At 46.2% G+C, this 24,997-nt stretch overlaps 1 protein-coding gene across 3 annotated transcripts; it reads left to right on the top strand.

Moving 5' to 3' along the window:
• Window positions 1-86: 86 nt before the first annotated feature.
• Window positions 87-24,956, top strand: mllt3 (MLLT3 super elongation complex subunit). 3 transcript variants are annotated; one of them, XR_015085756.1, is made up of 15 exons: window positions 87-269; window positions 1,068-1,248; window positions 9,141-9,223; window positions 9,317-9,460; window positions 9,799-9,837; window positions 11,258-11,386; window positions 12,485-13,051; window positions 15,658-15,727; window positions 16,276-16,329; window positions 17,620-17,737; window positions 17,845-17,941; window positions 18,347-18,415; window positions 18,478-18,549; window positions 19,658-20,753; window positions 24,690-24,955. XR_015085756.1 is itself a non-coding variant. In XM_086024037.1 (14 exons), the coding sequence occupies exons 1-14, from the start codon at window positions 258-260 to the stop codon at window positions 19,787-19,789; spliced, it is 1,767 nt and encodes a 588-aa protein (XP_085880163.1). In that variant the 5' UTR covers window positions 87-257; the 3' UTR covers window positions 19,790-20,766. The 3 variants fall into 3 exon arrangements, 1 of the variants encoding a protein (XP_085880163.1); XR_015085757.1 differs by lacking the exon at window positions 16,276-16,329 and having other exon boundaries at window positions 24,690-24,956; XM_086024037.1 differs by lacking the exon at window positions 24,690-24,955 and having other exon boundaries at window positions 19,658-20,766.
• The last annotated feature ends 41 nt before the right edge of the window (window positions 24,957-24,997 follow it).

Below are 24,997 nucleotides of genomic sequence, written 5' to 3'. Positions count from 1 at the left end.
CAATGCAGGTAAGCCAGGGCGACGTAGCTGGCCTTTTCTTTATTTCGAAAGTCTGTAGCGGACGTTGCTGGGGTTTCTTTTTTATCTCTGGTATCTTGACCGCCGGCGAATCTTGGAAAGTCTTGAATGACTGTGACTTGGAGCGCAGAGCGTGACTGGCGACCATGTCCGCCGTCACACGCCATTTGGACTTACCTGCCTGCACTCTCTTTCCCAACTCCGTCTCCATGAAAACGCAGTAACGTGGGGCCTCAGGAATGGCCAACTCGGTGAGTAGCCATTCGAGACGACTGGGTGCCGGTTCGCCCGCCTTAATGAAGGCAATGGTTGGATATGTCACAGGCGAGGAGTCGGTTCTCTTCACTCCGTAAAACGGATTTGACCAGCCGGCTAGCTTTAGCCTGTACGTGCCGCTATCTTTTTTTTTCTTTTTCTTATTTTTTTTAAACGGCCTTAAAGGATATTCAAACGTTTTGCTCCGAGTCTGAAATATAAAGGCTTTTTTACTGGTGGAGTGCTCATTTGGTGATTTGCATAGCCATTCCTGCATAGTCACAGTTCAATATTCAAGTTTATAAAATTCTCAAATTGTTTAATGAACTGTCTAATAGTCCGTCGTTACCCTCATTTATTTTCCGGTAATGTTATTCCTCATTGTGGCTTTCTTTTCCACTGCACTGACCTCTCTGTGATTTCAATGTACAGTACTCTTTTTTTATTTTATTTTATTTTTTTTCTCAAGTCAAAAATATTCGTCTGCTGTGCCAGCCACTTCATTAGGTACACCTGCTCAATCCAGATTCGATATGCGTTATCTAAAAATGGAGAAAAAGTTGCTCGGATATGACTGATGTAGAAATGGACTTTTGCCTAATGTTGACGAGGTGAGCAACTTATTAGTAACGCCTCAACATGATGCAGGGTTCAGTGAAGGTGAATGTTTCTAAAGTGGTGTGCACATTCAAACCCCCAAAAGGTGCTTTATGGTCCTCAAGCAAATTTAAAACCCATGCGAAGAATTAGTTGTGATTTACACAGGGATGATAAGTCAACATCTTCCTTCCCAGGGTGCCGTTCAGGTGAAACTCGAACTCGGCCACCGCGCCCAGTTCCGAAAGAAACCCACAGCGGAAGGCTTCACCCACGACTGGATGGTGTTCGTCCGGGGACCGGAGCACAGCAATATTCAGCACTTTGTGGAGAAAGTTGTCTTTCACTTGCACGAGAGTTTCCCGAAACCAAAAAGAGGTGAGCTGTGCTGCTTTTGGTACTTTTGAATTGCCCTTGTAGATGTTTACCGCTCACTGTCAATCTCTCTGAACTTTAAACTCCTCTCCAGTGACGCTAAGAAGTTGCGCAGTTGATGCTGGCCCACGTTGGTAAATTGTGATGAAAAGGATTGTGTTCAGCTCTGTTGGGCTGATGCATTAGAGGTTGGGGGAGGTGGGAGGAGGGTGTCTAACAAATGACCTAAAGCTCAGGATAGTCTCTTAAAGACAATCAATAACTTGGCTTTTGCTGATTTTGATCGTAACGGTGGAATGGGGCTCAAAATCAGCCTAATTATCGGTAACCCTAACCCAGGTAGTGGCTTTACCTGCCCCGCACTGCAGGATAATCGCTCGGGTTGTCATTTAAACAAATCCTATAATCGTGTTTTTTGCTGACTTTTATCAGAAATAATAATTGGGCTCAGAATGGGCCAGATTATCGGTATGGCTCTATCTGTTTTAATAAGGTGCACGCCACTGAAAAATCTCTCAGGATAATCAGTCAGACACATTCAATAATCAGGTCTTTGCTGACCTCAACCAGAAGGATGGAATCAAGCTCAACATTGGCCCGATTGTTGATACGTCCATACCCGTTCGAGCGCCCCCCACACCACAAGAGAATCACTCAGGCTCAGTTTTCCAACAACTCTGATAATCAATCTTTTTCTGACTTTGATCAAAAGGGGGGAACGATGCTCAAAATTAGCACGATTATCAGTACGTCTGTACCCATCTTAAGACTCCCCACATCAAAGAATAATTGCTCAGGATGGTAATCTTTTAAAGACATCCGATCATTTGTATTTTGCTGACACTAATTGGAAGGGAGAAACCAGGCTCAGAATCAGACCAATTATCTGTATGTCTCTCCCGTCCTAGCATGCCCACACACTATTGGTACTTTGTTTGTTTTGGGCGGCTTCCTCCGCTAGACGGATTAGGAATTGAAATGTGTTTTAAAACCGACATTTTAAAACCCGAGCGATTCCGGGAGAACCGAAGTGCTAGTCCCGGTTCCACTCGGTTCCCGGTGTCCAATCCGTGTCGTTACCCGGCTGAACACGCCCCACAGCACAGGATAATGGAGACATCTGATGAACGGGCCTTTGCCAATTTTGATCCGAAGTGGGGAAACGGGCTCCAAATCGGACCGATTATCGGTGTGTGTGTGTACCAGGTGTACGGTCAGGGATTGGCTGATGAATGCTTGTCGTCAACGTCCCGACGCACTGTCCAAAAACCATGTCGAAAGCCAATTTCACAAATGAAATACAAGTGCAGATTTCTTCCAAATTTAATGGCAATGAATCCGCGATTATCATCTTTCATACTCATTTAAGAAGAATTATTACAATGTTGTATCGTACGGGATTGAACTGTAGCGCTAATCCCACTCTGAAGCGATTTAGAGGTGCGACGGAATCTCACTTGCAGTCCCGCCGGTTCAAAGTCTTTTGTTGGGATCCGTGTCACCGTTTACGACCGGCAAGCACCAAGCCGGAGTCTAAACAGACGCTTCCTCCCCGCCGGCTCCCCCGTCACTTTTTTCTGTGGAGTGTTGAGAATGACCCAAAAAAAAAAAATGCTGCTGCTTCATTATTACCTCAAACTGTTCTCGGGTGTTGCCATGGGAACAGCCATTGGCAATGCCTCCTCGACATGGAGCCAAGGAAGACCCAGTGTGTTCTTTTTTTTTTTTTTTTTTTTTTTTCCCCCCCCCCCCCCCTTTTTCCCTCCTCGTTCTTGCTCGGCGCCACTGATGGGACCTAATGGCCTCGGCTCAAAGAGGCAAGATGGCGCGACGACTCTTACGTTGAATGCTGCGGTGGCAGTCTTGAAAATGACTCCAGCGCTATCGGCGAGGTATCCCCGTTCCTGGAAGAAAGAGCTTACTGTTGGCCAACTTCCCGACAGCACACACACCGTCTGATGGCGTCATGATTGGTCCAACATGTTCGCCCCCTGGCTGTCTTTTGGCCTCTGCCGAGCACTGGCACAAAGCCTTTTCGCTTCGCTCCATCCCTGCCCTGGTGGATTCATTTGTGGCTTGCTTGTGCGACCACACGTCAAAGATGCACATCCTCCAGGTCCAAATGAGCTGTGGCTTCACTTTTTTTTTTTTGTGTGTGTGTTCTATTTGAGAGTGTTCCCCTTGGTCACAGTGTTTTGAAGGTTGCAAAAGTCCTGTGCTCAAGTACAGATACTTGGTGAAAAAGAGAGTCTCTGCAAATAGAACTGACTTGACTCCTTAAGTGAAAGTCAGAAAGTGCAGACTCTGAGATGTTCTGAAGTACTAAATTTAAAAATGCATTTTGAATATCAGTTACGTACAAAACTCACTTTACCAATGACAAAAAAAGCTTTGAGCTAGCTAGCGTCGCCCCTGCCTTTTGTCATCACTTTCTGTTCCCATCATTTTGCTAACGTAGTGAGCTGACGAAAAAACATGACCATCATTAAAAACGAATAAAACACACCGTAATTGTGTGTTTTTTTTGGGGGGTTTTTTGTTTAGATTCATAATTTTCAGGCTGGGCACAAGACAAGAATGCATTAGCCACAAATCCTTCTGGAGGCCACGTCAAAAAATGTTCTTAAATAAGGCCATGGATTTGTTGGGCTAGAAATAATGATTATTTTACAAATCTGTTCATCTGTCGGTTATTTTGACGACTGACTTGATACAAAGAGACTTCTTTAAAATTTCCATCCCTTCATTCAAAAACAGAACATAGTTTCAACTAGTGGAGAAAATGCGCTGACATAAATGGATTATTATTCAATCACCGGTTTGTTCTGTAACATGTGAGGCAAGAGGAAAAAATGGTGATTGTTGTTTTGCAAAGTAAAAGCAGATTTTTGGAAATGTCTTATTGTGATTCAACACAATCATCAGTCTGCTTTCATAAAGGACTTACAGAAGTCAGCAAATATTTACTGTTGAATCTGAAATTTGGACAATTTCCAATTAAACAAGGTCTTAAAATGATGATGATCTATTTTCCAAAATATGTAGCGATTTTGATTATTGATTAGTTGGCCATTAATCGATTCATCCTTGCGGTGCGTCTGTGGACGGGTGTTGTCTTGATTATCTGAATTTGTTGCATCATATTTGCTCTCTGTTTCACATTCATCTATGTTGTTTGTCTTCTTTTTTTAATTGTTTTTTTAACTTATAAGTCCCCCAGAGCTCTACCTTGGTTGACTTTACCTTTTTGTGTTTTCGGCTTTTTTACATCGTGTCATGCATGGATCTTGAAAAAAAAGCAGCGGGCCTATTTTGGCACATTAAGTTGTAAAAAAAAAAAAAAAAAAATGTAGCTATGCTCGTCCAAATGTAGGCGGTAAAATGAAGCGTGGTCAGAAAAGTCAATGCTACTCAAATCTACTTGAGTACCAAAAATGGAGTATTTGTTACTTCTCACCGCTGCTGTCTGTACACAGTAGAAAGCAGACCAAAAAATCTGGGGAAGACACGCGATACAAAGAGAACCCAAGCAATGAAAGTTAGAGACCGAGTGCCGCTGGCAGCATGAAAGGACGGCAGAGGTGGGGGGTGGAACTGTGTGGGGAGGGAGTGCCGATATTTGGGGGCAGCCACCACCTAAGAACAGGAACTGAGCCGTAAATCCTGCCTCTCTCTGGCTTCACTCAACGAGAGGAGCGCGCGTGATGTGGGCCGCTGTCTCTTGGCATGTCTTGGGGGGGCCTTTTGTTTGCGTGCTTTGTTTCTCCGCTTCAAATAAGTGGCCCCCAAAAAGGGGGAATATGTCTTATCGTTTGGGACAATTTGTTTCCGTTCTCTTCGGGCCAAGTTGTTGCCTTTGTCGAGTTAACAGCTTCAAGTTCAAAGTCCAGCAGACTCAAACGGTGGATATTGACCGTTAGCGAGTCAAAGGTCAGACGATTATCAAAGCGTTTGCATTGCGACGCGCGCAAAAGATTTGCGACGCTTCGATCTTCATGCCAATTTATCGTTGTGCCGATTGAGCCGTGGATCCCAACGGCAGCCGCGGCCCCTTTCGCTTCAAAATCCGTCCGTTTGAGCTGAAAGCGTTTTTGCCTTGACCCCGGCTGGCCGTCGACTAACTTCTCCAGACGGGCCACCTGCGGCGGGTCTTCCGAGTGACTCGGCTGACAACACAAAACTTGGCTGGCCGGCCTTTTAATCTTGCCAGATTAATCTCCACCCCGTTTGCGTTGTCCAGTCTCGCTCTTAGCTGATTAGCGCCAGGTCATTTGGGTCAGCCGGGCCCGTTAAGAAAACAAAGTGCGAGGTTGTTTTTAAAAGACTGAGCCTGCTCAAGCGTACTGCGTCGCTAATCACCAGCCGTCATTGTCAGGGCACCTCCCCTCATGGACAGGCTATATTAAAAAAAAAAACAAAACAAGAAAACACCTATACACTGTTCCAAATTAATTTGCATACAGGATTTCAGTGATTTCTTTATTTTTCCCCTGAAAGAGTTTGTGCAAATATTGTTCCTCGTGTCGATTGAGCTCGCTGGTTTCAACCTCAGAATGTTTTAAACGAATCAAGGTTCCCGGAAAACACACAAAAGGAACCTTTTTTTTTTTTTTTTAAAGGTTCACATACCGATGCCAGCATTGTTCTCAGCGCCGATACTGTACGACTGTACTACGATACCAATACCTCTTTACCAGCCTGACATATACCTTCAGAAGTAGGAGCCCAGACAGCTGTGTTGAGAGACATTTCATCATCACTTAACATGTCCTGGCTGTCAGTTTGATTTTTTTTTTTTTTTTTTTTTTTTTTTTTTTTATACACCCAGTGGTAATCACAAGACCCACTTGTATTTCTTTGTCCTCACTTTATGCTGTGCATTCCAACTTGTATATATCCACCAGAGTCTACGTTCTTCTTGGGCTCTCATCTATAGCCGGCGTTGCGTGGATCCATATATTCCGATTGGAATGTATACGAACGAGGCTCCATATGAAGGCCTCAATCGGAATAGCCAAGCTGCGCCCGGTCTGCGCATGCTCTTTCCTGACATAAATGCGGAGTGACGTCGTCGTATAGACTGTACGCCCTTGAAAAATGCCAGCGTTTTACCTGCGCTGGTCCACGAGGGGAGAACTTGTTTTGAAGTACTTGCAAACTTGTTTTCAATCAAAAGTGTGAAAACTATCACAACTTGGAAGGATTTCAATCCCATTGACAAAAAAAACGTCTCCATGTAAAGCCGGTTCATGTAGTCCTTTGAAAGAGTGCCTCGAGTGTTCAGACTGTGACAGCACATGACTGAAATGTCTTGTTACAAGGCTATAATCCCGCAAAGTGTGTTAGAGCAAAATCAAGCCCATTAAAATCGCCTGCAGCCGAATGTTCGTTTTAGTTACCGTGAAAAGTGTTTTGTTTTTTCATTGAAATGGAACACGTCTTTGCCGCAATTGCCAAACGTAATCTTATGGCAAAGTGCGCTTGTACGTCGTCTCCCAAAAGTGGTCACCTTATTTGCTTTCTCGCACACTTCAAGGCACTTGAGTAGGCGCAGGTCACATTTGACAGCCTTGGTGTGCAAAAACCTTGGAGTACCTGTACAAAATGTGGATGTATTTTGGGTCACCTTAGCAAAAGTCATTCCATTTCGATGCGAAAGAAGCACTTGATTTAGGGTAATGGTTCTACAATGCAAAGTCCGACTTTTTATGCGTGGTCCAGTTCTCAGCGTCTGCGTCGGGTGTCCGTTGTCGTCGGGACGAGGCCGCCTTAAGTGTCGGCGAATGGAGGGATTTTCTTTCCCTTTTTCCATTCTCTTTTCTTTTTGCTGCCCGTTTTTTTGTTTGCCCCCCCCCCCCCCCCCCCCCCTTAAGCTGGGTGTCCGACCTGGCCTCATTACAAGGCCGTCTGCGGAGAAAGGCCAAATACAGAGTGACTGGCATTGTTCTATGATTGGCACCTCATCTGAAAGCAAGACTCGAGCGCAAAGAAAGAAACGCTACCAGCGCTCGTTTTGTCTTCCAGGTCAGCGGTTACTTTGTGACTGCTCAACTCGCCTGCCCTGACGTGGCTTTATCGCCACACGATCAGGTGTATTTCTATAATACAGTACATTGACAATCTGTGAGTCAAATACAGCCGTGTGCCGCTGTGAACTTTGGAACGTTGCGCTCGCAATGAGCAGCAACGGCGTTGGAGTGGCAACAATCGGTGATTACGTGGAGGAGGCTCCTTGCTTTGGTCTCCCGTGAATGCCGTATGCGAGCTTTCGCGCTTACAAACGCTGCTCAGCAAACTAGTTTGCACTACGCCATGAGAAACATTCTTGTTTTTTTTACATGGCCTAGAAGGATTTTTCAAACAAATGTTGACTTTTGCACTGGACAACGCAGTTGGCCTAGTTTTGCAATGAACCTAGGGCAAGGCATACGAATACGTCGCCAGGCGACTCAAGAAGGGACGCTACCTTGTACTTGCCGTTTGCCTAAGATATCGACGGCCTAAGACCATTTTTCTTCCAAATGCAGACACCCCCATTCGGACTAGTCCGACCAGATCAAGCCCATTGCGATTCAGATTTTATTCCGAACGAGAGGGGTGCTTTATGTCGATTGATAATCCGATCGGCACGCATGGAAATACTTGCAGCTCCATTAGGAAGCGTTCACTTGACGTAACGGCACAAACAGGAAAAATATGCACAGTAACGCTAACGTTTAAAGTAAAAAAAAATGGACGGAGCGATGTTTTGTTGACGCGAAAGTCACTACGGCCTCTTCGACTACTATTTCCGGTATATTTGGTCAATATGCGCGTGTCAAGATCATTTGTTCCGCTCGAAAGAGTGACGCATGAACACGCAAGTCCTGATCGGATCAATATTTTTAGTGTCCATGAAAACAGTGCATCCGATCATTCATTTAATCTGAATTAAAGCCATTTTGCCCATGTCAACGTAGCCACGTTTGCGTTAGCGATCGACCACGACGCATTCCGACTCGCGTCCGAATTCGGGTTTACGTGGCTGCAGTTGGAACAGAAGACCGTAGACCAGGGCTCCCTTTAGACCTTTTAGATGTTTCCCTTCTCCAACGCACCTGATTGAAACCATCAGCAAGCTCTGCAGAAGCCTGATAAGGCTCCTGATCGTTTGAATCAGGTGCGTCGGTCATGTCAGGAAGGAGACATTGAAAAGATGCGGGGTAGGGCCCTTGAGGACCCAAGTTGGTGACCCCCTGCCGTAAACACGAAATCCGTATATATTTTGTCGGTGTATTCAGAGCAGTGTCGATTCCTCCACCAAGTGATCCGGTGTGTCAGTGAGCCAACATCGCCTCCTAAACACACCAAATGGGGCTCCTTTAGCGGCATGTGATTGAACGTGACCCCCCCCCCTCACACAAAACGAACTCCAACCCATAATATTTATTCAGCGATGTTGGGCTTTGGTCGACCTCGGTAGAGTTTGCCGAGCCATCAGTCTCAGGGGGAGGGGAGGGGCTCCAAAAGGAAGCGCACAGGGATTGAAGTAATTGCCAGACGTGAAGAGTTTCTTTTTTTGGAAGGGCGCCATTCGTATGCTGCGTTCGAGTCCTCCGGGAAGACACACTGACAAACATGCGCCGCTGAGCCAACAACACCTGAGCTCAAGTGGACTTTGTTTGTCCTAAAAGTTCATGGGGGGCGGGGGGGGCTAACGGGGAGGAGGGGCCTTTACAACCACTGTTATTGCTGACAAGGTGGTGATTCCAAGCTTTTTGAGTGGACTCTTTTTTTCTTTTTCTTTTTCTTTTTTGCGGTTGTTTGGCACACAAATGGAAATGGCGCTTGAGGAGGAAAGAGCTTTGTTGAGCGCGTGGTTGCGTTAAAGTCTTTTCTTCCCTTTTGTTTGCAAGTTTGCAAGGACCCGCCGTACAAAGTGGAGGAGTCCGGATACGCCGGCTTCATCTTGCCGATTGAAGTTTACTTCAGGAATAAGGTACACTTAGTTGAAGAGTTGATTGATTTTTGCAGCTGAAATGGATTCCTCTGCTAAAACGTAATCTCTGCGCGGGCCACCGCTTGGCCGCAGGAAGAGCCCAAGAAAGTCCGCTTCGACTACGACCTCTTTCTCCACCTGGAGGGCCACCCGCCTGTCAATCATCTCCGCTGCGAGAAACTCACCTTCAACAATCCCACGGAAGAGTTTCGCCGCAAGCTCCTGCGCGCCGGAGGGGTAGGTGTGCGGCCTTTTTTTGGTTTTTGCGCTCAACTCGGTCCGTACTGGACCAGACTGCCGATCCTGCCAGCTTACTCATGACTGCTTCCGTTTTATGCGCCGTCCCGCCGAAGACCCCCGCCGTCTGCGGCCTTTACGACCTGAGCTAAGTGCTCTGTGTTTACTTTGCCTGCGCGCCTTTCTTAGCCTTCAAAGGCAACATTCCCGCTCGCTGTCGAGCAATTTCAAGCCTCGCGCGCGCGCGCGCGCGCACGAGCGAGTGAGTGTGGATTTTCAAATGAGTTTGCCATGCGGAACCTGCTAACAACAACTTCTCTTGTCTTTTCTTTGAACAGCAACGGGATCCGCACAAACGCACCTCAGAGGACTCAAAAGTAAGATTGCAATTCTATAGAAATAGTAGTAGCTGGTTAGCACGTCCGCCTCACACTTCAGAGGTCGTGGGTTCGATCCCGGCTCCGGCCTCCCTGTGTGGGGTTTGCATGTTCTCCCCGTGCCTGCCTGTGTGGCTTTTCTCCGGGTCCTCCGGTTTCCTCCCAAGTTCCAAAAACATGCATGATACGTTGATTGGACACTCTAAATTGCCCCTCGGTGTGATTGTGAGTGCGGTTGTTTTTTAATCTCTGTGTGCCCTGCGATTGGCTGGCAACCGATTCAGGGTGTCCCCCGCCTACTGCCCAAAGAATATGTTGTCACTTGGACAGTTTTATATTAACACAATGACCTAGAAGTGGTTTGGGCACGAGTATTTGCCATAGTTATGAATTGAAGGTTAATACAGTTGACAAAAATTCACAAAATACCTCAAACCGAAATCGAAAAAAACCAAAACAAAATTAAAAAACAAATGCTTAAAAAAAACGATCTGAAACTACATCTTAGGTTTATAATACTAACTGTAGTTTAGGCCTGGATTCAGATTTACAGATTGGATTCGATCCACACTGATTGATTTTTCGATTCAGTGAAGGATTTCACGCAGTGCCCATTTCACTTTCATATGGAAGACGTTATCTGAAGAAGCAATGCAGTAGTGGTCGTAGTAGACTTCTTGCTCCAACTTGGTGCATCGGTGAAAATAGGAATACTCACGTGAAGAAATTAACCCAATGCAGGTACACTCATCATGTACGTTGTATTGAGCATGACCTGATGAAAACGGTAAATAATCATTTCAATCGCGCTTGTTGGCGCTGATTTCAGTGCTTCCGCCATGTTGTTTTGATCGTAGTGACGAGATCTCGCAAGAAGTCACACGAAAAGACGCATTGACAATCATCCATTTCTGGTTTTATGAATCCATACTGGTCTATGAAACGGAAATTGATTCGATTCAATTCCCTTTTAATTTTTTTTAACCCAGCCCTGCTAGTATATTTATAGCGAAAATGTCCTTTGTTTTCGCCTTTGTCAATTAATATACTCAAGCATTTAGAGTTGGCAAATGTATTGCCGTACGTCCGTACACACGTTCAAGCGGTTTACTTGATTACACAAAAGTTAGTGAGCTTTTTTTTAAATTTTTTTATCTTGCACTTGACAAACACTTCATAGTCACCAGTACCAGTTATCACTGTACTCACTGTTTTTCACATTTTTGTGTCGTTGTCACTTTAATCCAGCTTTAGCGTAGTTTAGTGACAGACTATGGTCTGTGTGTAAGAATAGAGCACAACTATTTCCTCTAAGAATGACTTGACCAGTGAGTTGGCATGAGAGAAATTGTCGAAGCTAATCTTGGCCGATTGAACGAGGGGCCTAGCTAAGCGTGCGTTGTGGCTCTCCTTCTGGCAGGTGATGGTCATGCAGGAGGGCTCAACTTCCTCGTTTGCGCCGCACACGAAGCTCCCGCCGCTCCCCAACAGCTCCTCGGCATCCGCCTTCTCTGACCCGAGTAAGAGCAAAATCTCCCATGGGCCCAAGGTGAGTGACACGTCTATGCAGAGGCAACCTGGGAGGGGCTTCACCCTTGAAGTCGCCTTCCTTCAAAGCCGTCCGTCTGCGTCTCGAGGCGTAATCTCGTCGAGACGGGCAGTAGTTGTCCTGCTTTGATTGGCCACTTAACTAGCCTGTGTTGTCGAGCCGGCGGCCTTGACAAGATGCCCTCCTCCGTGCGGGGCTGTTCATAGCTGCGCGGTGACTTGGGGTCTCTGGCAAGGCGCTAAACACTTGTTTTACTGTTTTACGTTGGGCCACGGGAGGGGAATGGCTTTAGTGCTGGGACGGAGCACGCTCGTGTTTGGAATGAGCCGGCAGCTTTATTTCCTCAAGGTCCCCGGGTCACAAGCCCATGTAGAGCAAGTAAAAAAGGAAGTGTCGGGGAGTTGTAACACACCCCCTGGTCTAGACTGTTTTAATGGCTTGATTGCATGGATGAAATATTGACAAGAGGGCCTGAGGTGAGACCCCCGTCGTCAGAATCAATCCATTGCCTCAAAGTCGCCATCCCCTCCGCTTTAAGAACTGCGCCCGTGTGGAGCTCTGGGAAACCATCTACCTGAAACGGCCTGGCTTCAAGAAGCGGACCTGCGCCTGATATTTAAAGGGGGGGAAAAAACGGTGGAAAACGTCCTTTGTGCTGGGCCACATCGCTGGCGTCGGGCCAAAACCTCAGAAGTCACATTTTGCACAATTTCAGATTTTTTTTTTTTTTCCAAACTTAGCGCTCAGTCCACATGCGTGGGTGTCATTTTTACACATTACCGACCAAGCTCAACCGTTGAAAATGGCTTAATGGCTGTTTCACGATCTCACAATGCAAGGCAAATGGGTGAGCAAACGTGACATTTTTAGGCTCTGGGAAAAGGTCTTGTTCCCGACGGCAGTGACACGAACTTTAATATATACAGTATATTAAATATATACATATATATTTATTCATATATTTTATATATCTCTATATCGTCATGGTAACTAAAGCCTCACTGGCCGCAAATAGCGCCGGGTTGACAGTCGAATGAGATGCGATCGCCCCCTTCAAATGAGCTAACTCAAGTCTGCCGTAATTCTTGTTTCCAACAGGATGGCTCCAAAGGAAGCGGTCCCACCCTTCTCACCACGGCCACCACCATCAGCAGCAGCAGCGGCGGCGGCGGCGGCAGCAGCGTCTCCAAACTCCACAAGCCCTCCAAGGACTACAAAGACAAGCCGCCGAAAGACTTGAAAGAGACCAAAAGTGCCTTCAGAGACTCGTGCTGGGAGTCCAGCAAAGCCCCTAAAGAACCTTCCAGAAAACCCAAAGAGAACCAGCCACTTGGAAATAGCAACCCTAAAATGGGATTCAAGGAGCCCAAGTCTTTGTCTCATCGGAGCCAGGTGGCAAACCACGGGGCCAGCAAGCCACTCCGCGGGGACAATCGCCTCAGCAGAAAACGCAAAAGGGGCTTTGGGGATTTGTCTGGGAAGCAGACGTCCGCGTCCGACGCTCAACATTCCGAGAAGAAAGTCCTGAAGGACAGGCCGCGGGCGCAAAGCAGTAAATTGCATCCAGAAGCCGATGAAGCGGCGCGACGGAAGGCGGCCGCGCTTCCGCCCTTCCAGGAACGGTTGGACCCCAACCATTCTGACATGGAGTCCGCCAAGTCAGACGTGAGTAGGACACGAGAACAAGGTTATTCGAATTGAGAGAAAAAAAAAAAAAAAACGAAAACTCTCTCCTCAATGAAATGAAAGCAAGACAAAAATGCTTTGGAAAAAACAACAACTAGCCGAAGCGATCTTATGGTCACAAAACTAGCTAAAACTAACTAGAAATAGAGCAAAGCTGTCCTTCCTTTTCGTCTTTGTCAATTCATATCAAACGCAAGCTTTCGGGCTTCATTTGAAATGGATTTATTTTGCAGTCCTTTCATACTTGGGGACTTTAAAAAAAAAAAAAAAAAATTTATCTTGCACTTGACAAACACTCCATATATTTCTAAAAAAAAACACCAAAAAAACTAAAGCTAATACCAAAACTAATGCGAATTCAGGCAAAACCAAGCATTTTCAGCCAAACTTGCTCAAAAAACAAATGAAAACAAAAAAAGAACTCAAGGCAAAATGAAGAATGAAAAATCCCAAACTAAAACTTCAGAAGAGTCAAATTTGTTTCCGTTCACGGCGCCGGAGAGTCGCTTTGAAGGAATTTCGCTTTCAAGCAAAATGGCTGTGCAAAGATAAACTCCTCTTCCCCTCGTGTGTGTGTGTGGGGGGGGGGGGGGGATTTGTTGGTGGTCACTTGTTGGCGTTGCGGGGCAATAAAACTGAATGGCAAACGGGGAGAAAATCTGCTTTTATGGTGGTCTGCTCGGCTCCAGGGGTCTGCGCGCAGGACTCGGTGCAAAGGGTGGGCACCAATAAAACAAAGGGGGGAGGGGGCATTTGTATGGATGGCCAACCAGGAAGTAGACACACAATTGGGGCTTTTCACAAATCTTGGGTCTCAAGAGAAAATTTGCTTCCTAACCAAGGGCTGACGTTTGCTTACCAGACACGTTTGGATGAAGGACGTCCCCCAAAAGCATGTGTGTGCATGTGCGTGCGTGCGTGCGTGTGTGTCTTCAAGTCAAATAGCAGACTGATTTTATGCTTTTACAACACCTGAGGATACCGGCAATCAACAGCGGCGATTAGCACGAGAATAGCAGCAGCATCCTCACCGCTGGTTCCTTTGCTCTTCCGCCGGTGCTCACTTTGCTTTCAATGCAAGATGCAATCCTTTCTGTGTGTGTGTCGGTTGTGTGCAAGTGTCTTTCTCGGGGGCCCGGGGGTGTGTGTGTGTGTGGGGGGGGGGGGGGGGGGGGGGGTCAAGCATGGAAAGGCATGTGGTGGAGCGGTGACAAATGCCAGGTGTTTGATTCTTTTGAGACTCGCAAGCCCGGTGGCCGGCCCTCGTTTGTCATGTGAGCACGCCTTTGATCTTGGTCTTGCCGCTGCTCACAAACGGCGGCAAATGTGGATTAGGGAGGTGCGGCCGCCATTCGGGAGCACTCGTGAGTAGGCCCGAGCGATTCATCCAATTCAAATTGGCGTGGCGGTCGAGTGGAATGCAATTGCAAATTGCAAAAAATAAAAAAATAATAGAAAATAAAAAATATGGCCTACCAACATATTAGACCACAACATTGATGTCTGTCATTGGTCAACAAATTGTTTCTCCCATTTTTTCAATCAGAGATGCAAGTACACTTTCTAGATGAATTTTATGCCGAATCTGCTCTTGGTTTTTTTAATAATGATAATAACAATAATACAATATGTGATATAGTTAGTTAGTACTTATGAAGGGTTAAGTTCAGCAACAGGTGGAGTGTTCTTTTTCCTGAACAGTTATATCTCGAAAAGACGAGGCACGGTAACATTCGTATTGCGCAAGCTTTTATAGGTCAAACTCGTAAATGAAAATATCTCAAGGCATTTTGGAATCGGTGTCCGAAATACATTTGGGGGACACACAAGCCATCTGATGAAAACTTACTGTCGGTCAGTGTAATAAATCTCATTTTGTTTACTGTAAGTCAGGCTTGTGTGTTGCTTGTTTGTTTTCAACAAAAAAAAAAATGCATAGGAAATGGACTTTGAAAAAAATACTTGCATATTAAATCGCAATCACAACATCGGGAGCGGGGTGGCAATTTGATCATTTTTCATAACTGTTCCGCGGTACTCGTGAGTCAAGTTGAGGGAGGACCAAGCAATGCAGAAGACAACTCGTCGCACATTGCCAGAAAGCTTCCCTAGTCGCACGCTAGCCTTACCCAGCCAAAGGTAGCGCGCGGCCCGTTTTGAACGCGTCCTCAAAAGTGCTCCTTAAAGTCAATGGATTGTCTTTGAAGGGGGCTTCTTTTGTTTGTGGCTCTGAGGAAGGCCCAACAAAGGCCTTGAAAAGGAGTCGGAGGAAGATTTGTGGCCGCGTGTCCATAAAGCACCGGAGCAGCTGCGTTACGTTGGTTGGCAGGAGGTGACAGCTCGTCAAGTCCTCCTCGCTCGCGCCTTTTGTGCTCGCCGCTCTTTTTTTTTTTTTTTTTTTTTTTTTTTTGCCATGCGTAGTACTCCTCCTCGGAGCACTTTGTATACTGAGACCCATTCGGACGCGTTTTCAGCCCCATTGCTTGGCTTTTAATGAACACTGGTTTCAATAGCACTTGCTAAGCAAACAGGCCAGTTCAATGAAAAGTTTCATCTTGTGTTGTTGTTTCCTGCCTCTCTGCTAGTCGGAACAGCCCAGTCCAGCCAGCTCCAGCTCCAGTTCAGGATTTGCTCCCGCACACCACAAACGCCAAGGTAATGAATGCGTTTCGTGTTTTGGAGCAGTGTCGCTGCCACCGTCTGTCCGCGATTATTATCGTCACAGCAGCACTACATTTTTTTATTTTTATGGGTCACTGCATACGACTGCAAAGTTGTCATAGATGTACAAGTAGGGCTGCTCCATTAGGGGGGGGGGGGGGGGAAATTAATCACCATCATTTCAAATCACGATTATTCAAAGGATCATTTTTTTATTTGGTACAAAACAAGAAGATATGTAAATGTAAAAATATACAGACAAATCAATTCCTTTGAAACACGAATGACGCAAGTTCCTTTTGGACCAAAAACATTTATTTTTTTTAAACTTAGAAGAAGAAAAAAAAAGTGCAAACGTATGATTTCCTTGTGTAAAAAAACAGTGCATTGGATAGAAATACGTCCTCATTTTTTACAATGATGCCAATTTGTAATCGTGAAGTCATTGAATTGCGATGAATCGCGCAGCCGTACGCACAAGTAAACGCTGTGTAGTGAGCTCTTTGGTGCAAATGGTGTTTGTCGTTTTTCTCTGGATGCAGTGGTGGATTTGATCATCAGGAAACGGGTGGCTATTCCTGGCGCCACCCACACAGGTAACAGTCCACCTGCCATCACGCTTCAGCTCCACTTGCAGCATGAAACCGCATTTGTTCACGTCTTTCTCGCAGTCCTTTCACCTCTTCATTGTGGCCTGTGTCTTGTCCGGAAACGTCGGGGCATTTTCATCTCCATTTTTTTTTTTTTTTTTTTTCTTCTGAAAAAGACAGAAGGCAATAGTGCTCATCCGTCTCACACTTCTGAGACTGGTGGTTTGAAGTCAGGCGTCAGCCGTTTTATGACTCTCACCTTCCCAAAATATGACTCTAATAGGGCCTGATTAACCAACCGAAACAAACGATTTCAAAATGGGTTTTTTTTCCTTCTTCTTCTTCTTCTAAATTGTGAGTGTGAATGCGTGTTTGTCTGCATGTGCCCTGCGATTGGCTGGCAACCGGTCCAGGCTGCGCCTCAGCTTCAGAAGTTCAGCGCAAATGTTTACATGAGCAGTGCTTCAGGAAAGTTGAAGTGATGACGCAACACATTTGTTTGCGTCTGATTTTGGTCCTACGGACCTGTGAAGTTGTCGTAGTCAGCGCTTCAAACCCCAAAACTGCAAGTCAGTGCTTAGGACAGAGGTCTTCAATCCTGTTCCTCGAGGGCCGCTGTCCCGCCTGCTTTCCATCTGCTGCAACACACCCGATTCAAACGTCTGCAGACCTTGCTGATTATCTGATCATTTGAAGGCGTGGGCGTGTTGCAGCAGGGACAAATGGAAAACATCATAAGCCCTCCAGGAACAGGATTGAAGACCCCGCACTTTCGCAAGTAAGCAACTCCAATTAAAGTAGAAGTAAGCAGTCTGTCATAATCATTCTTGGTTCATTTGCCTGTTTTGGGGCGCAAGACAAGACCAAAACACTTAATAAATCAGATGTTGTACAGAATGATTTATTGCCCGTTTGTTAAAAAGTACATTAGAAGAAAATCTTGAAAAAAATAATGAAATCGTATTCACAATATAGAAGGCGGGGATTGCAATTTAATTTTTCCAAATTGTTCAGCCCAATTTAGCGGGCACCTTTTTGAGGCATTTTAAAATATTTGATGTCTTTTTTTTTTTTTTTTGGAAGAAATTGGATGAAATGATCCATTGGTGGGGATTGGGTTGTTTTTCCACTCCATTTAAATATTTTGAGAAGCTATTGGAAAGCCACAACGACATTGTGGAGCTTTTCCATGCGCGACTCACGACCCAGGCACGAAGCTCAGCTGCTTGGCGTGTCTTTCGTGCTCATCTAAAATGTTCCCTTTGTGTGTGTGTTACCTTTTGCGTTCCCGCCTAGTACTTGGCCCACTGCAGTCCGACGAGCGCGAGGATAATTCCGAGGAAGACGACGACCTGGACTTGGATTCCGACGCCGAGCGGCCGGCGCACGCGCACGTCTCGCACCACCAACGCAGGTTGGCTCGCCCTTTGGGCCGCTGAGCTCAAACCTCCCGGTCGGTGGGAAATGAATCTCGGCGTGAGCAGAAAGACATAACGCAGCGTCCTGTGACTTTGCGCCAAGGGTCAGCTTGAGTGACGGCAGCGAGAGTGACGGCTCCACCCCCTCGCCGCCTTCGCAAAACGATGTCCCCGGCTTATTAAAGACTACAAATAATCAGGTAAGTTTTTCTATACGCACGTGAGTGTGTTTGCGAGTCGCAAGTCAGGTCAGGTTCAATTGGCTTTGAAATTAAAGACCTAATTAAAGAGCTAAATGTTAACACACAATTCAAAACACCGGCCAACAAAACTAGCATCAACGTTGCATCAAGTGACGGCATGGAAAAATACTCCCAGGCAGATGTTCTTTATCCTCTTTTTTTGCAATTGGCTGGCAGTTTTCGGCCTTTACAGAAAGTGTGCAGAAAATGTGCACTTTGTTTTTCAGTGAAGAATTCCCGATCCAGTCGATGGCGAATCGGCGGGCATTGGCCCGACTTACGGACGTGAAAGACTTGCGTTCTTCACTTGTGTGTGTTTGAATCCTTTGTGTCATTTTGCTGCTTTGCTCCTGCCTCCGTCAGATACTGGAAGTGAAGAGTAGCAACAAGCAGAGCAAGCAGGACAAAAGCACAAATCGAGATTGTGACAAGGTACAACCTTTTTTGTTGTTGTGATTGTGGATGATTTGTAATTTCCGCCAACCACTTTGTAGGCTTACCTGGACGAGCTGGTGGAACTGCACAAACGACTGATGACCCTGAGGGAAGGTCACATCCTGCAACAGGTAAACGGTTGCCACGGGACACGAGCATTTGGCCTTGAAAAGGGAGTCCCGGGCCGCCGCGCTGCCTTTTCCCTCGCCGACGTGATCGGCGCGGGTCCCATTTTGGGAAAACAGAGATGCACGCGTGTCGCAGTAAAAGTGCGCCGAGGGTCCAATTAAAAGAAATGCTGGCGGAAAGGCTCTCTCCCTTAGTCGGGACTGCGCTGCACGGCCCCCACCCGATTGTCAAGGGTCTAGGGCTGTTCGATTTTGCCTAGATAGAAAATCCCGATTATTTTCTCTCAAACCCGATTTTACGATTACGATTTCTTTGTAAAATAAAAAAATAGTGACAAATGACGTATTTTGAATGTCTTTTATTTCAACTTAATTTTTCTTTCTTTGAACTCAAAATGCCAGTCAATTGAACTTAATACACAAATAACAATCCATTGGGATTAACAGCATTTTACTTGCGCAATAGATTTCAGATCTGTTCTTAATCAAACCAATAATGAAAGAAGAAAGGGCATATAGCATCTGAAACAAAATCATCAACATGAGAGAAGGTAGACACTCAAGTCTGGAACCTAAACAGTCAATTTGCCAACCAGCCAGCCTTTTACATTTCTCCCTGGTCTTACGTAAACATAAATCAATGATTAGTGCAAAACTGTCACTCAATAATACAAATGCACTGTCAAGCTTAAGTACGGATGCATAGTCCGGCTGGACCAGAGGTCCGTTGTAGAAGAGAAAAAAAGGGACGCCTTTCAGACGTTGAGTTACTTGCTCGCGGGTTGTATTGTACATGCGGGGCACACACTACACTACAGATCTATTTTTTGCCCGATTTATTAACCAAACGCTCACTTGCCTGAGCAAATAGCAGAATCGCCGGTAGCCGTGAATGTTGTTGTAGTTTTTGGGAGGAAACTACGGTGGCTTAGATACACCAAAAAGAATTTTTAAAAAAAGACCGTTTTTCGATTTGAACGTTTTTAACATCGTTTCATCCAGAAAATTGGGCTGCGGTTCCAAATCGCTTCATCGAGCAGCCCTGCATCCGTTTGCGTCGATAGCGCCCAGTGGCCTCTTTGCTGAGTGTGGGTTGCCTGTGTTTTTGCAGATTGTGAACCTCATCGAAGAGACGGGCCACTTCCACATCACAAACACCACTTTTGACTTTGACCTGTGCTCCTTGGACAGAAGCACAGTAAGGAAACTCCAGAGTTACCTGGAAACTTCCGGACTGTCCTGAAGTTCCGAGCGGCTGGCGGCTTCTTTTTCCAGACCTATCATTGAGCTTTTTTTGTTTTTCAATCAGGAATGCAAAAAGGGGGGCGTTGGCCTCGTCAACCAATCAGATCACCCGCAAAGCCTTGAAACCCTGGCTTCCCTCCCCACAGGCGGAGGGGCGTGGGGGGGGTTTGCTCTTAATGAATGTGTGCGCGCTGATAGTTGCCACGCATGTCTGTTTGGAAGCGCGTGGTCAACATTGCCTTACAGCGCTGTCACGTCTTATTTATTGAAATTGCCCGTGTGCGCGTGCTGCGGATGGTAAAACAAAGAAAGGGATGTTGTTGAAACACTCGGCAGCAGGCGTTTCGTAATTGTTTGTGTGATCCGACAACAAAGTTCAGGTCCCCCCTCCCCCCCGCGTTTCCGGTCATGTGGCCCGGCGAGCCATCCTGAAGCGTTTGTCAAAGTGTATGTTGAAGTAAACATATGCCGGCGTTTCGGGCGGGCGGGCGGCCCCTCCGAAACGCCGCGAGCTCCAGCTGCGTTTGCGATGACCGAAGAGGTTCCACGCGCGTGCTGGAATTTCACCCCGATCGGGAGGACCCGAGCTGTACTTTTTGTGAGTGGCCGATGTATTTTGGGACCAAATCCACGAATGATGTGCCGCTCAGTGGCGGAGGAAAAGCACGTCAACGGCGATTTGGCTACAAAGTCCCTTTTCCATGTTGCCCCCCCACCCACCCCCCACCCCCTTGGAGGCAAACATGAACCTGCCAACGTGAATGTGTTGGCTGCGGCTGCGCGTGATTACAATGTTATTTATTCTTTGCGTGACTGGCAGCTGTGGCCTCATCGCTCAGCCTACAAGGACAAATGTTGCTGTTTTTCCATTTGTAAGCGGACGGCGGCGACGCTTACCGGGCCTTCTACTGCTTTCTTGTGTATTTTGAGCACGGACAATAAATCTTCTGTATGGTGTACAGGTGAGATGAGCAACACTTGGACTGATTTTTGCTTTTAGCGTCAATGTGTGGCAAACTGGAAACGTTTGCCTTTGTGCCTTTGGAGGGCCATCCAATCACAGCAGAGTCTCCCTACTGACAGTGTGCGGGGGGGCAGGGTGGCGGGGGGGGGGGGGGGGTTCTTGTCTTTGAAATCGTAAACCTGACACAAAGTCCCAGCTGTGAAAACTTTGTGGAACATAAGAGTGAAGCTGTTTCTTTACAAGTGCATTTGTGGCCTAGCAGAACCACTGGGAAGTGGCCCAGCCTATTTTTTTCTTTTTTGGGGGGGCATCTCACCACACTTCTACTGTAAGTTGCAAATGTCTGTGTAGGAGCCCAAGTGTAAACGCCTCCGTTGGAAAGCCGTGTTTTTCTCAAGTATGAGAGATTGTGTTAAAAAGGTTTCCATTCCACGGCTAATCTGACTTGGCTAACCAAATCTTGTTCACGCTCATGTGAAAGTCAGCACACGGCTGCCCACCATTTCAGGTGCCCAACCCCAAACAAATTTCAGATGTTCTAGTGGGCTTTTTTTTTTTTTTTTTGACGGTTTTATGGGCACATCTTGGAGAACAAGGAAGAATCTGCACAGAGGTTCTCCAGCGCCCAAAAGACACCAAGGTGTCATTCAGGAGGAGGTCGCCAAAGAGATTGCAAAGCAAATGCAGCCATCAACGAGTGGAGAAAGCGTGGCACAAGAATGACATTAGCAAGAACTGGACAGCCCTCCAAAGTTAATAGAATGGGCAGGCAGGCTACCGAGATGTCAACAGCAACAATGAAGGAGCTTGCAGGGATTTCTGGCAAGTACTGGCTGTTTAGCGCATGTGACAGCAATCTCCCCTCTTATCCATACATCTGGGCTATGGGGTAGGGTGGCAAGACGGCAAGCCTTATCCCGCAAAGAAATAAAAACACTTGTGGTTTGGTCTGATGAGACCGAGGCATTGGCTTGTAAAGGGGGGGCGGGGGAGGGGCTTCCCTTCCAAATGAGGGTTACCTGTGCTTTCAAGCCGCCAGTTCAAAGTTGACTACTCTCTGGACAATCAACCGTACTTCCGAACTATTATTCACTTGCCAAATTCTCATACATTGGGATCCTGGGTCTAAAAACCACACTTCATTCCAGTTCCCCCCCCCCCTCTCCAGACAGTGCTATAACAATTGTGTCGGGTACTCTTGTCTTCTGCAGGCTGGTTCAGATCATTGGGGCTGATGCCTGCCGAAGCTCATCGATGAATTTCCTTTCCACCGAGGCGGCGGCTAACTTAGGTGACCGAAAGGAGCGTTGTCGTGTTGGAGGAGGGCAGGGCTGCGTCTGGCTAGCAAGATGGCCTGTTTTTCTCCGTTTAAAAAAAAAAAAAAAAAAAAAAAAACAGGGGTGGGGGGTTGGAGACCTTCGAACTAATCTCCCACAGAAGAGACTTTGATTGTCATTCTGGCACAAGGCCAAGGCTATGAAGAGAAAGCACCCCCCCCCCCCCTTCCCACTGAGTCCGAAAAGCACCTCGAGGAAGTCATTAAGGCAAAATTGAGGATGAGGAGCGAGCGCTCTGCCCTTCCACCTCGCTTATTCACACGAAAGCAGGTGCAAGTCAAGTCGCCTTCAAAATGATTTTGGGTGGCCTTATATTTGATTCAAAAAAATAACTGTTATTGTTTGTGTGGGTATAAACTATAATATCTAATTATACATATTAATATATATATATTTTTAAAAGGCTTCAGGCAGTTTAATGCCACTCTCATTGTCAAGTAAAACAGCAGAATTAGATGTATTTAAAAAAAAAAAACTCTAATAGGAAACACCATATACAGTATGTATACATACATATATACACGTTTATTCGTGTATATATAATAATGATGAATGACTTCTTTGTTGAGAACCTTCTACTTTGTAAGTAATGCAATTCAAACACTTTGTGATGTTTCTTTTGTGAAACTAAAACTTCTAATCAGTGAATGCGGTAGAAGTTTGAGCTACTGGACCAGTACGGCATCGTATCGAAGATTTGTACCTCAGCAAGTTTCGACTCATTTTGCTCCGTCGAGTCACATGTCCAAATGTGCTGCACAAAAGGCGTAGCAACACATGTAGACAGACATGACAATGGTCACAGTCACTTCTTCTTTGTCCTCTGTGAAAACTGCTTAGACAAGCTGACTCTGTTTGATAATGCCCCCTGGTGGCCAAATGGGCAAACCAGAGTGACCATTCAATTGATGCAATTATGTCATTCTCAAGTACAATACTATAGAGTGCTATATTTCTCCTTGACAAAACACATCACAACATTTTTCCGTCTTTTCATATTAATCCAAATTTGACAAGTGTACTTCTGGGAGGTCTGCGCTTTTCAATTGTTTATATTCACAGTCACCATGGCGAAGCAGCGCCAAACAAAGTCCACCAGAGCACCCCCTTTTAACCAGAATTTACACAGAGGTTCAAAAAAAAAAAAAAGTTTTTAAATCAAGACGATTATCATATCTCTTTGGGCTCGCATTGTACCCTGTCGGCTCCCCTTGAGGTATTCTGGGTGGCGCTCAAATTAGCCTAGCCCAAATCAAATCAAGTTATGTTACCAACAAAAGCAAGCGGACTTCATGAGGCTCCGACGCATTGCTGGATGTGATCCTTGCGTTGACCCCCACCCTGAAATAGAGTCCAGCTTTCGCGGGGGGATCCCAATCTTGAGCGTGCTCTTTGATTTCAGGCGCTTTGGCACCGTGCCTCCCCCCTTGCGCCCCTCCCCTGCTTTGTTCCTCTTGATGGATCCGGGCGGCCCGGCGAACCGTGACCCTGCCGGCCCACCCCGACTGTGTGAGCGCACACACATGCAGACAATGCCAAAGTACCACAGGAAAGGAGAAGAGAATGGCAGAGCGAGGCGCTGAAAGCCGATCTCGGAATCTCATCCCCTGACAGAGATTACAAACGCGCCCAGCGTGCGCGCCGCGTTCATTGTGTTCCTTCTGATAAGTCGGCCATGTGTGATGGGCCACGAGGAGAGTCTAGACGGCAGGCCCCCATTCGGCTGCTCCCAAACACCTGTCGCCGCATGGGCCCGGCGGGAAATGAAAAAGAAAGGGGGGAGGGGGGGGGGGCGTTTGACACTGGAGAGCCCAGAAAAAAACTCGGGAAACTTCTTAATATCTACTGAAAGCGGAAGTCAACCCAAACTTTTTTTTTTTTTTTCAAGAATATGTTCCCAGCAAGCCCGCTAGTTGAAACACGGCATTCTGCGTTTGTGGAATATAAATTAAGCAGAAAAATGCACTCGTTTTTAGCCATCTCCGGGGGCGGCCATTTTGTTTATTTATTATTTATCACAACTGCTCACAACGACCAATCACGGCTGACCTGCTTTCTGAATCTGCGCCGTCATTGGTCGTTGTGAGCAGTTGTGATGTCATTTTCAGTTGACAGAGGACAAAATGGCCGCCCCCAGAGATGGTTAAAAACAAGTGGATTAACACTTATTCCACAAACGCAAGCAAAAATGCACCAGCACCTATGACAACATATGGGAAGGAAAAAAACAAAAAAAAAACACCTCCAGGCTGTAAATTGAAACCAATGCAATAAAGTATTGGCCAAAAACCCAAAACGTATTCTCATGCCGGAAAGTAGTTTAGCCTTAAGAGCAGCAAAGTCATAACACGGTCAGTCCAGAAATGTACAACAATCCAACCCCAAAATGTAAATACGGCAGTAAGTGACGGTGTTTTCTTATTTCGCGCGACAAATATGTATTCTTCTGCTGGGCCTTTAGCCATCACTTGGCTACGCTAACCTAGCAGAAAGTGCCAGTTACATTAAATTGCTGTATGAAAGACACTTTTAGGCCATCCAGATGAAACAATCCAAATCCATTCTTTAACTACACATTTTTATTGTCTTCTTGGCAGAGACTGGAACGGATTCATGGCATTTCTCCTCATTTCAATTGGAAAAGAGGATTTGAGATTTGCATTTCCAGATCACGGCGTATCGAATCGAGTGCAAACGTGGATTTGTCATGAGGCCTGTATGTGTGTCGTCATCTCCCCAGTGGTGAGGCCACATGCTGCTTAATGGCTTCCAGAGAGCATCAACAAAGTCCGGCCTGGAGGTAAGCACTTCACTTCCTTTGCTTGAATTAGAACCAAATGAAAAAGACCCCCAACCAAACATACACATACCACATTTCCTCCTAATTGACCTTAATGGCGGAACA

The sequence above is a fragment of the Filicampus tigris genome, chromosome 2 (assembly GCF_054856515.1).
Source record: "Filicampus tigris isolate MCC_2025a chromosome 2, RoL_Ftig_1.0, whole genome shotgun sequence".
NCBI classification, from domain to species: domain Eukaryota; kingdom Metazoa; phylum Chordata; class Actinopteri; order Syngnathiformes; family Syngnathidae; genus Filicampus; species Filicampus tigris.
Note: the sequence above shows the minus strand (reverse complement) of the source record. Positions and strands in the feature narration are given on the sequence as shown.